Source organism: Spea bombifrons, chromosome 8 (genome assembly GCF_027358695.1).
Source record: "Spea bombifrons isolate aSpeBom1 chromosome 8, aSpeBom1.2.pri, whole genome shotgun sequence".
NCBI lineage: Eukaryota > Metazoa > Chordata > Amphibia > Anura > Pelobatidae > Spea > Spea bombifrons.
The window spans coordinates 7,503,770-7,519,513 of record NC_071094.1 but is presented as its reverse complement, the minus strand read 5'-3'; the positions used below and the strand labels follow the sequence as shown (position 1 = coordinate 7,519,513).

At 43.0% G+C, this 15,744-nt stretch overlaps 1 protein-coding gene across 2 annotated transcripts in view; it reads left to right on the top strand.

Annotated features, from left to right (window-relative positions):
• FGD1 (FYVE, RhoGEF and PH domain containing 1) overlaps nucleotides 1-13,565 on the top strand; it is a 40,200-nt gene extending 26,635 nt beyond the window's left edge. For both annotated transcript variants that reach the window (XM_053472953.1, XM_053472954.1), the window contains exons 2-18: nucleotides 2,102-2,293; nucleotides 2,395-2,575; nucleotides 2,678-3,128; nucleotides 4,284-4,373; nucleotides 4,599-4,747; nucleotides 5,349-5,505; nucleotides 6,558-6,696; nucleotides 7,779-7,837; nucleotides 7,936-8,082; nucleotides 8,382-8,474; nucleotides 9,256-9,335; nucleotides 10,023-10,053; nucleotides 10,563-10,664; nucleotides 10,858-10,980; nucleotides 11,787-11,945; nucleotides 12,384-12,527; nucleotides 12,669-13,565. In XM_053472953.1, coding sequence (XP_053328928.1) covers nucleotides 2,102-2,293; nucleotides 2,395-2,575; nucleotides 2,678-3,128; nucleotides 4,284-4,373; nucleotides 4,599-4,747; nucleotides 5,349-5,505; nucleotides 6,558-6,696; nucleotides 7,779-7,837; nucleotides 7,936-8,082; nucleotides 8,382-8,474; nucleotides 9,256-9,335; nucleotides 10,023-10,053; nucleotides 10,563-10,664; nucleotides 10,858-10,980; nucleotides 11,787-11,945; nucleotides 12,384-12,527; nucleotides 12,669-12,935 — 2,564 coding nt within the window. In that variant the 3' untranslated portion in view covers nucleotides 12,936-13,565. The remainder of the gene's footprint in view (nucleotides 1-2,101; nucleotides 2,294-2,394; nucleotides 2,576-2,677; nucleotides 3,129-4,283; nucleotides 4,374-4,598; nucleotides 4,748-5,348; nucleotides 5,506-6,557; nucleotides 6,697-7,778; nucleotides 7,838-7,935; nucleotides 8,083-8,381; nucleotides 8,475-9,255; nucleotides 9,336-10,022; nucleotides 10,054-10,562; nucleotides 10,665-10,857; nucleotides 10,981-11,786; nucleotides 11,946-12,383; nucleotides 12,528-12,668) is intronic.
• The last annotated feature ends 2,179 nt before the right edge of the window (nucleotides 13,566-15,744 follow it).

Below are 15,744 nucleotides of genomic sequence, written 5' to 3'. Positions count from 1 at the left end.
CTTGCCATAGTATGGGTTAACACAGAGATGTCCCATGCTTTGGGTGGCATCGCCTTTTGTTCTTCCTCTTGCCTCGCCCTTCTGGCTCGCACATCATAGCGAGGGCCCGGCCGTGCCGCTGACTCCCGCCAGTTTGCTGGCTGACGACTTGTCATCCACATAATTTTTGGGAAAGCCCAATATTTTCACCGTTATTGCCACTCCCCCCCCCCGCCCTCCCTTCCAGAAACAGCTGCTGGAGCGGGAGCCTGCCAGATGGCTCCAGGTGTATGGCAGGCGCGCAGGTACGTAGGTTATGGCTGAGAGACAAAGAAACAATGTACGTTGGGGAAACTATAGGACACGGATCGGTAACCATGGCTGGTTAGCTGACTACAACTCCTATCCTACTAAGTCAGCCAGAAGCCGTACTGCTGGACCATGTAAAACTTGTCTTTATCTGACCTTTTAAGAAGCAGCGGGTTTAAATTTCAGTCTCTGGGTATTACTTGTCCCCCCACCACCCCTTCTGTCAATCTATTTGCCCCTCAGTGGTAACAAGGGGCCAGAGATCTACAGGGAGAGTTGTGGGAGTAGGATGTCTTTCCACCAGTAGTACAGGTGAGAGTTTTTATCTGTGGGGTCTAAGCGTGTAGTTAGACTGTTTCCCGAATTAATTAACCCTGTATTCTTTAATGCCAGATATAAAATATATTCCAGGTTTAACACTTTGTATATGGTCATTGCTCTGGTATAGAAAGTGTTAATATGTGCACAGCTTTGCGAGTATCTCCCTTTTTTATTTGTAACTTATATGTAAAGTTTATCTATTCATTGAAATCTGAAATTCACCCATTTAGTGAAAGAGGGAAAAAATCCAGGGTTTTTTTTTGTTTTGTTTCGTTTTTGTTTTTTTACAGCGATTTTCCTGATTTTGTGTTTTTCCAGCAGAGGAAGGGTTAAGTCCGATTCTCTGTCTGTCTTGCAGGTACTTGTTATGGGAAGGGTTGTGTGGTTTAGGAGGAGTAACCTTAAAGAGACAAACGATGGACTTTCACATACCGGAGACACTGAGATTATTCTTAGAATAACGAGAATTATTAGATACTATCCGGCGCGCCGGGTCACATCGTTTATTTTATTGCCAGTAAGAAATGTTACGATTGTTATTTTTTATATCGCTCTTCATTGAGTGTAAAGTTAGGTGTACCGCAAAATAAGCAAACTTCTGTTTTGTTATAATTATTATTGACTTTTGTTTGACGGCCCGTCGCCTTAGCAGCCCGGGTCGCGTCTCGCAATGCCCAGCGAGAGCCGTCACATTGTTGCTCCTTTTCGCGCTGTCAGAGTTATTTCTCCAAGCCCTCGCTGCGGTCTCTTTCTCCTCTGGAGTTATGACTTCTCTGGACGTTCTTTCATAGATTTCGCTGCTTTATTCATCAAGGGTATGAGCCACATGACTAATCTAATCTGGATCAAAGTCCTGTCTTCGTCATGCGTTTCACTTACTGCTTACCTTGCGTCCTATCCTTGTCCTGGCATAGCATTCACCAAAAGCACAGTCCCATCGCTAACTCCGCACCACTTTTCCGTGAGTCCTCTCTCCCCGGTCCTTCCTCCATCCCAATGCCTTCGGCTCCCCCGATTCCATGGACCGCCGGCGCCGCTCCCATACAGTACATTTCTTCCCACCGGGTGTCTCCCTGTGACTGTGGAGTCGGGACATTATCCTCCAGATGTTCACAAAGGCCCACGGCCAGAACAAACATGTTGGTAATTAGCTTGGTAATGGCACAATCTGGGGAAGTTGCTTTAAGCCACATGGCTATGGAGAGAATCTATAGCGTGTGTCAGAGTTAAGTTCACGCGTTTCGGTGTACCACCAAGATCTGCGTCACGTGGTCCTCGTGGCTGTGAGCTGTAGGCGTAAGAAAACTTCCATACAAGTCAGAACACGGGGGAATTAAACTGTCCGTGGCTGTCCAAGTGATGGCCTTTGCTTTCAAGAATTCAGTGCATTTTAATGTATTACCTTTTTACTTTAATCGTGTCTTCAGCATTTAAAAAGTTAGACAACCTCTGTTATCATATGGGAAAATTAACCCTTTCTCTCTCCCTGCAGGTCCCCAACCGAGGCCTCAACCTCTGGTTAAAAGCCTCTCCCTGGAGCCGGCTCACATCCCTGTACACCCAGAAAAGCCCCTAAGGCTCCGATCTGACCCCGGAACCTCTTCGGACTGCAACGGGAGTCATCCAGTCCCAGCAAGTCCCAAACCAGCAGCTCCCAGATGCCACCCTGGTACCAAACCTGAAGGTGAGCGTTGGTGTCGTGTTACATGAGCAGATGTTTTCACATCATACGTTACTTTGAAGGAACACTTTGATCACTTTGTGTCTACATCTTTTCATGTGTAGTTCCCCCAAAACCTCCGCACCTGCAGAGCCTGAGAAGACCTCGTCCACCTGGTCACATCCCCCCACCTCCTTCACGTCCGCTGCCGGCTGACCCCAGGCTTGCGCGTGTACCTCTGCCACGGCCAGACAGCAAGGATGGGACACCCTCAGCCGTCACGTCCCTGATAGAGAAATTTGAGAGGTGTGTAGACGGCGTTTGTAGGGTTTGCACGGTATAGCATGCAGGTAACAAGTAATGCTGTCATGGGTCAGCCATATCTGATGTATTTATCCTATTTTACAGGGAGCCTATCATTCTTCCAGCTGAACGAACTGGCTCAGGTCACGACTCCCAGTCTGACCTGGATGCTTCTCCCTCGCTTCGTCCAGGATACAGTATGGGGGAACTGGGGCATAAACTGCTTGATTTGCTCGAGCCAGAGGTTACCCAGGGCAGCTTGGAGAGAAGACGCAGGACTGGTTTGCGAGGGGGAGATAACGAAGAAAGAGAGGAGCAGGACCCCGGGGGGAAACTTGCGAATCGGGATAGCGGCATTGACAGCATCAGTTCTCCGTCTACCAGCGAGGAGATGTGTTTCCTTGGGGAAGTAGAGGAGGTCGGCCGGGAAGAAGCAGAAGCCCCTAATACTATTAGCAAAAATTGCTCAGCTCGCGACTCTGAGGGAGACAGCGACATGGAAGATGGAAGTGGAGACGAGGGAGAGATACCTCCTGAGAGGCTGGATCCATGCGAGGTAAGATGAGGACACTAAGCTTAGATGACCTTAGTAATGCAGACACATTTAAGAGGGGCCAGAGCAGAAATGCCAGGAGCTTTCACCAGCACACAGCAATGTGGAAAGTTTAGGCAGTGAAGTGGACCATTGTAAAGATCCTCGTTAAAAAGTAGAGATTTCTTTCTTTCTGATCATTGCTGTAAGCCCCACTTGATCCTTATAAGCGTCAGGAAAGTCCTTATATTGTCAGGAAATCTGGCAAGTCCATTTAATTCATCACAAACCCCATGGAGTTCCTGTTTTCTTCCACTGAATGGCTTTTTTCCTTAACAAAGAAGACACGACATTACTAGCAATATAACAATTTAGGCATATTGGACTTTTTTTTTGGTTTAAACCCTAAAACTCAGTCATTGGAGATCCACAGATGTACCAACTTTATGTACGAAGCTGAAGAATATACTTTAACCAGTTTTTCCCCCCGCATCTTAATTTCTCTTTTTTTTTTTTTTGAACTCTTTCTGTATCCAAAACAGCGTATAATCCTCTTTGGTGTAATTTTCCTCACTCCTTTCTTTAAACCCTTTAAAAACTTTCCCTACATTGACAAAAAGTTAGGTGAAATTAGTTTTTTGAAGGACCACAATTGTTACCCCCAGCCTGTTGTAAAATAATTTAGGAAAGTTTTATATGTAAATTGTATTGTATTACTGATGACTTAAAACCTTCCATGAAGCAAACATAAAAGTGGTTTTGGTTCCTTCACATGGAAAAGGGAAGTGAACACGGAGTTGTCTCGCGTGTAATAGCTGACACGCAAGGCACATCCTTGCTTACTTAAAGTAGTCATTTTTATTTACCTTTTTTAAAGCAATAATACTGTAAAAAAAAAAAGATAAATCTAGGAGACGAGGCGCTAAATTCTTACTTTACTTCATTCATAAATCCACATGTTCAGAACATATTTGTCCTTGAAATAGCAACAAAGTCCAAGGGGCCTTTTGACTTATTGATTCAAAACTTAACTTGGATGAAATTTGTGTTTCCTCTACTGTTTTTTTTTCTTAAAAACCGGTATATATTTTCACCTTATTTTTTTCTAATCTTGTCCTAAATTCCCACATGGGTTTCTCACTTTGTCATTCTCTCGCTTTGTCATTCTCTCGCTCTCAGTTCACAGCTCGACAGAAAGTGTATAACATCGCAAATGAGCTTCTGCAGACAGAGAAAGCTTACGTTTCCAGGCTACATTTGCTGGACCAGGTAAGAAAGATGTATCTAGGTTACAATGAGCGGCCTTTACTTCAGCCTAGGGTCCTGGAATTGTAATGGTTATAAGCCACAGCACACTCTACATGAGTGTGCATACTTCACATAGACTATATGTTCTGGGAATTGGGTATGTTGAGGGTGGGTATGTTTTGAGGTATAATTTGGTACCCTGCCTTTCTTACCTGATGCATTTTCCACCAAATGCTCTATCCTCAGGTCTTCTGCGCACGGCTGCTGGAGGAAGCTGGAACAAAAGGTTCCTTCCCCTTGGAAGTGGTGATGGGCATCTTCTCCAACATCTGCTCCATATACTGCTTCCACCAAAAGTTCCTGCTGCCAGAGCTGGAGAAAAGAATGCAGGAGTGGTGAGTGAAGAATGAGGTGTAAGGGCTTTATTCACAATGCCCTGGTATATGTATGTATATATATATATATATATATATATATATATATATATATATATATATATATATATATATAATTACTGCCTGAGATCTTGGATAATACGCTTTAGTTTGCAGGGTTCTAATGGTTTCATTCCAGCTCAGTTGTCCCTCTGTATCTAGGACCCTGCTGAGGTCAAAACACAAGACTCTGATCACCCTCCCTAGCACCACCAGATTGATCTGGCCGGTTTCACTGGAGCTTTGTTCCTAAGTCAGGTCCCCCAAGGGCGACGGAGGCTCAGCTTGGGGAAACGTTTAAGCTGCTCTGTGAATGAATGATTTACAGAGTCTCTCACCTCTGTAGGAGCAAAGCGTGCTTCGGTTATATGCCAAATTCAAACGTACGAGGAACCTTGGGATTCTGAGATTCTAAAATGTAGGAAAACATTCATGGCATGGATCTAATATCACAATGGCCTTCTACAGAATCCAGTCCTGGAGGAAAGGCTTGTACAAAGAACTTAATCACGGACTCATGCTGGATATGGCTTTGATTTTTTTTTTTTATTTCTCTCCATAGGGACAGTAACCCTCGAATTGGAGACATTCTGCAGAAATTGGCTCCTTTTCTCAAAATGTACGGGGAGTACGTCAAGAACTTTGACCGAGCCATGGAATTATTAAACACGTGGACAGAGAGGTCCTCTCAGTTTAAAAGCATCATACAGGAGGTGCAGGTAAGATCTAAGATCCACCCCCCCCCCCCCATAAGACTTTGCAGCTTAACATGTATAAAGTGATAACCTACTAATATACTAGCAGATTGTATAAGTTCATTAAATCAGATAGCTGACTGGCTACACAAATAGCTCAGTTTGTTTTTATGACCAGGAATGACCAGATGCTTGAGATTTGGGAGGAAGAATGGAATTTTTGGCTCTGTTATAAAGAACTCTTTGAACTTCCTCTCAATCCCTGTAACGGGCCGATTATTTTCTCAAACTCTATAATCAGTACGAATACTGTGGCGCTCTTTCAGATGCTAATGATTTAAATTACACTTACCTTTTTGGCTTAATTAGAGAGAAGATAGAAGCAAGTATTTATTTTTTTCCGACATTGGAGATGGCTGGTGCCGCATCCCACAAAACCCTTTAAGTGAGGGCTGGCGTTCCCATCATAGAAATTAAGATTTGATTTTATTTAGAGTCACTGGGTCAAACTTTAAAAACAAAATCAGTACTTCTAAACAATAGGGTGAATTTTATATTGTTTTTTTTATGTTTGTGTGAATTATTTTGCCATTGGTTTTGTATGTTTGCATGCTTTCTTGCTATTTATAGTATTCCGAATTAAAATTCTCCCACATGGGTAAAGAGGCAGAATCGTAGCTTCAATTAGATCCAGCCTAGGAATACCCACTGCCAATCACCCCCCCCAATCATCCTTATTGCAAAATTCTTGTATATGGCACAACTCCTTGTTGTTATTAGGCATTCTAGAACATGGTAAAACGGGGAAGTATAATAAAGAAGGAGAACGTATTTTATCTGACACCCAATTTACATCGAGTATGACCATATAGGCATATACCTTGGGTACATTCGTAAACAGAAAACAAAAATGGGAAGGGTACGTAGCTGACCACGAAACGATGTTGGCAAAAATCTCATAGGCAGAGCGTTTGTTGCTTTTGTTTTTTAATTAAAGGGTCGGGGGGAACGTTACTGTTGAACAGATGTTTTTGGAACCTCATCCTTAAAGAACTCGATGTTTTTTTGTATTTAAGAAAGAGGAGGCCTGCGGGAATCTAACGTTACAGCACCACATGCTGGAGCCTGTGCAGAGGATTCCCCGATATGAGCTGCTCCTGAAGGATTATCTCCAAAAACTGTCGGAGGATTCCAGGGACCGGCGAGACGCCGAGAGTACGTGGAGGGCGAGGGGGCTGAGGCTTTGGGTGGGAATCTACTGATAGGGTGGTCGTGTGAAATTTAAAGAATAATGAATAATGCTTCAGTTTGGTGTTAGGATAGGACCAAAAATCGGTTAAATTCCCATTTACTACTCTTTTTTTTCAATTATTTTATAATCAGAAGAGGTGCCAATTTATTTTAAATTGCTATTTACGGTACATTTTATATATGTTTATAAATTGTATGTACGCTTCCCCATACTGACTCATGAACCCCAGCTCAGGACATCTTAATAGCAGACACACAAACGCCCGCGCACGCACACTCACTCCCTGTTGATTAGAACGTTAAACTCTAGACACATACCTTTCTGTAAATATATTTTATTGAGGAAACCGCAGAAGAAGAAACCCCTATTGTGCAATTGTGTCGTAGTTTTGTGAGGTGTGTGGAGGAAGGTTTGATAACCTGAATTAGTCGCCGTCCGATTTATGCCTCCAGGACAGAGGTTAATGTTTTCAGAATTAGAGAGACCTTCAAACCAGAGGAACGAGAAACCGATAAGGAGGAGTTGTGACGATGCGTGTTTATGTTGACAGTTTCTGTTATTTATTGTTATGTAGCGCAAGCAGCTAAAACCTGTTGTTGGGCCCTGTGTATAATTATACAAATATGACGGATAACTTACACCTTGAACGAGGGCCGTCATTTAATGGTTTGCACCCTAGGCTTAGTTTCCATTATCCACTGGTCCTAGTGGTGTAGCTGGGGGTGGCAGGTACTTCTGTTTGCCTTTTAAACATAGGACAGGTAACTATTCTGTAATATAGAGCTCTCTGAGTTACTTCTTATACCGATGAGGAAGAGTAGACCCTGGACCTACACTGAGCTCCAGCGCTCCCTGCCACTGGACACCCCTTCTGCCCCTGAAGGGGCTAAAAAATGTTTTTGATAGCCGACTGCTTCCACCGACACGAGCTCATGTAACGAGTTGCCACACCAGAGTTATTAGATGCCAACCTTGGAGAATTCTGAATATTGGATAACTTTGTAAACGCCAACCACCGGCTTGATCCGTCTTTCTCTTCTCGCAGAGTCCTTGGATCTGATCGCTACCGCAGCGGAGCACTCCAACGCAGCCATTAAGAAAATGGTGAGTATGAGCGCTCAGACGTTGTTCTTACGATCTTTCTCCGCCTGTCTCTCGTCATCTCATCCGTCCTGACGGAACGCTCCTTTTCCCTGCCGCAGGAACGAATGCACAAGCTCCTGAAAGTTTACGAGCTCCTAGGCGGCGAGGAGGATATTGTAAGCCCCACAAACGAGCTTATTAAGGAGGGGCACATACTCAAGCTGTCGGCAAAGAATGGCACTACCCAGGACAGATACCTTATACTGGTGAGCAACCCCCTTCGTTAAGTATAGAGGGAATTAGAGGCAAACGGGAAACCTTTAACCCAGTAGGCAACACCAGCCAGATGATATTTATATAGTAGGCCAATAAAAATGACAACGTCAACATCGAACTGCCAGCCTGCCGGCTATGGAAGTAGAAGACTGGATTATCATGGCGGAATCCAGAGGATATATCCTGAGAATAACAATAAAGTCATAAATTAGGATAAAATGGGAGGGGGCAACAGCCAAAAGTTGATGTTTGATTTTTTACAAATGTTTGTGTTTTTTTTTTTCCCCAGTTCAATGACCGGCTCCTATATTGCGTTCCCAAGTTGCGTCTGATCGGTCAAAAGTACGGCGTACGCGCCAGGATTGACGTGGAGGGCATGGAGGTGAGTGCGATGCATCCTTGGATGAGGTCTTCACTATAATATGATTTTCTTCTGATTTTGTGCCATGCATTAAAACGTATCATGAATTTAAGACCAAGGACTGATTAGATGGGCCGAATGGTTCTTATCTAGCACCAAATTCTATGTTTCTATCTAAACATAGCTGAGCCACCACGAATCCAGGGACGATGATGAATGAATTGATGCTAATGAATGCGGACGGGCTGTTCCTCCTGGAGCGTTCGTTTTTAGGAGGGGAAACTGAGTTTTGCCTTTTTTTTTAAACAAAAATGTGATTGTTTTACCAAACCATCTGTATTTTAGGAGTCGTATAATTGCGTAATAATAGATTTATAGTCGTGTGTATAACTATGTATAAATTACAGACTTGTCTTCCCCCGGGCGGTTTCTTTTCTGTGATTGTTGTGGCGTGTAGTCAGCCAGTCTTGGATTCTGGGGCAAAAGCCCGTATTTACCGTGGCGTATGCCCAACAAGTTCACTACGCGCTGGCCAGACGTGGCCAAAACACGCTAACATTAACTACACGTGACTGCATAGACAAACCATAGAGGAATACATAGATACATTGCAAAGGCAAAACAAGCTGCCTACTTGTTAATTGCTTAGTATATGGCTTTATGCCCATACCTGCACCATTTCCAGGTATCTACTACCCTTTTTGTAGAGCAGAAAAGAAAGGAGCTCAGAAAGAATCCAGTCACATTTAATAATCAGTAGGAGGTCTCTTGACGGCCTATAACCTTTGGTTTTCTCCAACAGCTGAAGAACAGCAGTAGCCCCAACTTGTCGAGGACCTTCTTGGTGTCTGGGAAGCAGCGGTCTCTGGAGCTTCAGGCCAGGTACTTGAGGAAGACATCCTGTTACCGTGTGCTTTAAATGATAAAAAATGGATATATCCATATTAGGGCAAAATGTTGTCTTTTGTTGGACCAACATAGAAAAAGGTTTAAAGTGACATAAGCTTTCAGGACCTCTGCCAAGCCGTGAATGGACCCCACTTTGTCTGTGGGCATTGAGATGTAGCCACCAACATGGACATATAGCCAAGAACATTGACTCGTAGCCATCCATAGTTTATCTTCCAAACCTCCAGGTTCAGTGGCAAAGTTATCAAGGTTGCAGAACGCAAAGTTTTGCCCCTTATAACAAATGTACGGTTCGTGCCCCTGTCTTGGATAGTATAGAGTCAATCCTAAATTACTATTAAGTTTATTTTACGTACCGTCTGACACTCTTTGGAGAGACTCAATAATAGTTGATGTAAGCAGTTCTGTAGCCTCAGGTAACCTCACACTCCATCCACACCCAAAGTTCCTTCCACTATCCTCGTAGGATTGATGTAATAACAGGTTGTACTTGAGTAAGAGCCGGGTCAGCGTGACCTCGGGTTACTTATCGTCACCTGTTCTTGTATATATTTTTCTTGTATAATTTATGGGATCTGCGGATAAAGTCCATTTGTATAAATCTACAGGAAATGATCTGTAAATTTCAGAAAGCTGTAAAGTCTTCTGTTTCCTTTTCAGAACCGAGGAGGAGAAAAAAGAATGGACTCAGGTGAGTCGATTATTCACTCATGGATAAGTACGTCCCTGCGAATCTTGAACTCTGGGGAAAAAAGAATCATTTTTAGCTTTAAATCTTATCTTAATCATGTATAATTTGCACGATGGATCGCTGATAGTAGCGAATATTCTATTTTTGTGTATTCTGGAAAAATATGCATAAATTAGTCAATGTTGGTCCAACGTTGTCGGTAATGTTGACGGCATTAAATTCTTGGCCACATAAGGACCGGAAACCATATATATGATGTCACATCCTGGCTGAGCTAAGTTTGGCAGGATAACCAGGACCCCCTGGGAAAAGTGATGGATATTTAACTAATTTGTAACAAATTTCAAGGGGGCGTTAACTGACTTTATGTATAAATATACTTACATATTATACACAATGTATAAATATTGTTACAAAAAAGATCGTAAGTCTTGATGCCGGCTCTCAAAAGAATAGTGGGGGTTTTTTCTGCTTTCTTACAGTTTTTATATCCATGATTTTATTTTCAGGCTATAGAAGCTACAATGAGCCGTTATGAACAGACAATGGAGACGTATAAACTGCTCAATTCCTCTCATAGAGAAGACGAAGAGACTCCACCGAACTCACCGGTAACTATGGAAATGATAAAAAGAAAATAGAAACTGTGTGTGTGTGTATATATGTGTATATATATATATAATATATATATTTATTGATCCATACATAAAATGTGAAAGAGCTTGCGGGAAGGAATAGGCCGTGTGATAGGGTCTGGGGAACATTAGGAGAGATGTTTGTGCTTATAGCTTTCTTGCACGATAGAACACAGACCTGGGAAGAAGAGCACCGACTCCTATCAGGGAGAAGGAGGTAACCATGTGCATGAAGTGCCAGGAGACGTTCTCCATCACCAAGAGAAGGCACCACTGCAAAGCTTGTGGACATGTGAGTACCTGCTTTCTTATCCTGGTCCCTCACCGCACACCCACCAACTTTCACATCTGTTTGCCCTCCCCATGGGTCGGCTTCTAGAGGTTGCTTCATTGTTGATCTGCTGTTGATCCTTCCTGGGCAACAGACTTAAGTGTTATATGTTGTGAGAGCAGTGGAACCTATAGAAAAGACCTTTATTAACATGTGCTCACCTAGGTTTTAGGATTTTTTGGCATCCCCCTGTTGACAGAAGTGTGTTTCTTGCTTGCTCTCAGATAAAATGACTTAATTTTAAGGTTTGTTTTATGTAAAGCTGGAGAGAGGAAAAAGCTTGTGGCAGCACCGTGTATAGGCTAATTTCAACCAGGCCAGGGGCGGCCCTCTGACGGGTACCGAGGGAGTGGGTATGTGGCTGTAAGCATATGAGAGAAAAAGACCGGTGCCAGCCAGGTTCATATCTCTGTTACCTCCGCTGTCAAGAACAGAATCAGGGATAAGGTTAGAACTGAAGGGATGTTGCTGTGGTTGGGTGTTATTTTGGAAGGGTGCCATTTTTATTGTGGTCACTGCCATGCTGTGGAGTAGTTTTAGCATTTTATGACACATGGACGCCACCTAATGGTCACTGTATGTAAGGCACCTCAACTAACAGCTGCAGCGATAAATTATACTTAATCTCCCCCCCCCCTAGAAAAATTTTTCAAATCTGAAATTTCCTATACAATTTAGTTATAAAATACTGCATTCACTGGTCTGGCATGCCATCTATACATCTGTATTCCTTTTTTGTCTTGACTTACGGCTCCGTTTTGTTGCAGGTGGTTTGTGGAAAGTGCTCAGAGTTCCGAGCTCGGCTGGTTTACGACAACAACCGAACAAACCGCGTGTGCATGGACTGTTACGGTGCCCTTCATGGATCTCTCCCCATCCCGGTATACAACGTGCACACACCTCAACGCAGAAAATCCATCTTAGAGGTATGTCCCAAAAAAAGAAGCCAACATACATACTATCCTGACATCAGAAAGGTCCAGCAAAACCTAATAAAGTAGGAGAACAGCTGGGGTCACATAAACTCTCTACTGACCATGTCTACGGGGCTTCTGTAAGTCTTCTGCATGTCTAGTGTGACTGCATCAAACAGGACTACTCACTCAACCTTAAGTCTCTGCTCATTTAGTGACAATCCCCTTTTAATACACACCTTTTGGTTCCTTTTCTGAAAATAAGCACCAGGGATGCTTACCTTCTCCGTTTAGGTGACTTTCCTTCTGAAAGCTCTTCTGCACAGTTTAAGACACTTGGGTCTCTTGGGGCTCTGTTGACATGATTGGGCCCATTTCATGTGTTGTGTTTTGAAATCTGGCCGGTTTAGGTACTGTGTGTCACCCTAATAACACTTGTCTTTATTACAGAAACAGGCGTCTGTAGTAGCTGAGCACAGCGTGCTGTGCAGTTACATGCATTATATGGAAAAAGGCATCAAGAGCTGGCACAAGGCCTGGTTTGTCATCCCACAGAATGAACCCTTGGTCCTCTACATCTACGGGGCTCCTCAGGTAACGAATTCTGACGTGTTTCTGGTTTGTCTTATTACACCATGGTGTTCTAGAGAGCGTAGGCCGTGCTCAGCAGAGTAGAGTGTTGCTCAAGTGTGATGTTTCCCATCCAGCATCTCCACTCACTGTCTTCTCTTCCAGGATGTGAAAGCTCAGCGCAGCATCCCACTAATTGGGTTCGAGGTGACTCCGACCGAGCCGGGAGAGCGCTCTGATCGCCGACACGTCTTCAAAATCACCCAAAGCCAGCTATGCTTCTATTTCAGTCCCGAGACAGAGGACTTGCAACATCGCTGGATGAATGCATTGTCACGTGCTGGTCGGGGCGAGGACTTGAACACCAAAACCCTCATACTTGAGTGTGAAGAAGAGCATGAAGGGACAGGTGGATCTCTAGGTGACACTTGAGGACAAACTCTAGCTCTCTCTTCTGGAGGAACATAAGATGTGTTGTTAGAACTGATACATTCATCTTCAACAGACGACTATTGTATATGTGAGGCTGGATTCGGCTATGGCAGCCTCACCTGGGGAGGGCTGGACTCACCCATCGTACTTCCATGTTCTGGGAAGCACCTGAAAAGAGGATTAGATGGAACCGGGGACATCTGATAAACTAAATTAACTTTTTTCTCAGAAGCTTTCCCTGGGTAACCTGAATGGGATGAGGCTGGACTGTCCCATCGTTGCCTACATAAAGAGGACTGTTTGGGCTGGACTGACCTATTAATGCCTCAGCGCAAGATAGATGCTTCCTGAACTCATCCTCGTCTCAAACCCATCACCAGCACTTTCTTACTTTTTTTTTATATGTTATGTATTATAATTATTTTAATAATATTTAGCAACACCTTTTTTTTTTAAGTTCTGTTCTGTTGCCTGTTTGGAATCCTGTGTATCCCAATGAGGTTTATACATCCTTATAACCTTCATGCCCACCCACTCCATCTCCGCTCAAGGGTACGTTACATTCTGCCAAATCATCTCTCAATGTGCCAAAACACACACACTATTTAAATATATATGTATATTTTTGCAGATGGATGCAATATTTTTAAAACTCGGTATTTAAAATTCCAAAACATCCCGCTCATCGGAGCATAAAAACATGTCTATATGTTATCCTTTCTTAAAAGGGTTAACACATCTTATCTACCTATCTTTCTATATATTTCCCAATATTTCCTGAAATCGAACGTTGCGCATCGCCAGGTCCTTGGTTATACGAGGTCTTCAAAACCACCTGTGTTTGAGGACCATGCTGGTGGATTACCCAGCACTTTCCCATCCTATAATACTCAACAGCATGGACCAGGCCCTTGTTTTTTCAAGGTGTTGTTGCACCTACTATTCCTAACTTTATATTGCCATGGAAACAAGCAGTTTTTTTTAATTGTCCCTTGAAAACGGCACATAGACAGTTTTTTTATGTTCTGTTAAAGAAGACTCACTTATGTCATAGGATTTACAGCACTTGCGTGGCTGCCAGGCCTACTTTACTGCCACACGCCTGTACCCAGGGCTCCGATACCCCTCAACGGATGTTACAATGTAACGTTTCTTCTACGTTAGCCGTCTGAAACACACAACACCATCAGTCAGTATTACAGGCCGGGTAAGGTCGCCATCCGTCTCCCCAAATCATGTATAGCTATTGGCTTCCAGGACCCTAGAGAAATATCCCACCTAAGTTTACAGCCTACCATTGGTAAGGGACCAGTAAACAAATGAGCTGCTGGAAATGGTAATCCCAGTATAAATCCCAGTATCTGAAGCCAGAACCATCAGAGTATCCAGTAAAAAGAGGACCGTATGAAAAACCTTGTATAATGCCGCTGCAGTGAGCTCATGTTCTGGGTGACCGTGTAGCGTTTTAACCGTTATTAACCATAGTTTTATGAGTGACGGAATCACCGTTTTTCTCCTCGTATTTACATGGCTCATAAAGTTAATGTTAATAATTATTTCCGCTATTTTTAATCAGTTTTACATTGTTAGCATGTGGTTAAAATGATGCGCACACGTGAGGCTACCCAACACTGGGCCCGTTGGCAGAGCATGCAGTCCTCATATACCCGTCTACGTGGCAGCAGAATAACGTGGGTTCACTCGGCACCAAGACTGAAACACCCAGGGGTGCTACTGAATTCTAGAATGACCTTGACGCTGATATTAATGATGTGTGTACATATGTATCGACAAGCCCACCCTGTCATACGCTCCTCATGCTTTTCCGAATACCACCAGTGACCGCTCGCCATGTTTTCTCCTTGGACTCCATAACAGAGAGTGTAGTGTATCCCGGCCCTTTCCGCCCCGTGATTGTTCTGTAGTGTCATCTTGCCCCCAGATTGTCTCTGCTCTTGTCCTGCGCACCTCTATGCTTCCAGTTTCGGTGGGGTGTAGGGTGGGAGCGTGATATTAGTGGCAGGCCACTGGAGATACTTGGATTAAATGCCCTTCTCTTCCAGCTCTGTATCGGAGAGAACATCTGTCCATTAAACGCAGAACGTTTACTGCAGGCAAACACTGGCTCCTGTCTTTTGTTTAGTTTTTAAAACTTTGAAGAAGTTATAGAAGTTGTAGAGTGTGAGCGTTTTGGGTGAAGTCTTAAATGTTTTTGGTCAATGCATAAAGTAGGACTGTCAATATTCAAGAAATGTTACTAGTTTAGCCCCTTTGACACGGAGGGGTTTTACTACTCCAAATGTTGTAATTTCTGTGTTATTTATATTTTGCTATTTGTGGGTTTAGTTAAGATTCCCCTTTTTCCTGTTTGATTTACTCACACAAATGTCCTAAGAAAAAATAGGACTTTCATTTGAAATAGAAGCATCCAAAAATAATAATTTTAAGTGCTAGTATGTACAAAATCTACAAAAAAAAAATCCATTTGTTTTTGCAATTTGTTCTATATAGTAGATGAACAATGACCCAATTTATCTTCGGCAACATCCCGTTTACAGACATACCCCACATACAGATTCTTTTTATGTTCTAAAGCGACACATCCATCCGTTACAAAGTACCCTATATGGTAGTATTTTTAATTTGGGGGAAATGAATTGGGAGAGGGGGTTATACTTTTTACATGTAGTGCTAGAAGAATGGGATGTCAGGGCTTTTTGTTTTATTATATTTTTATTTATTTATTTCCACTGTGTTTTAGTTTGTTTCAAGAAAAAAAAAACCTCAACAAAAAAAAAATTGGTATCAT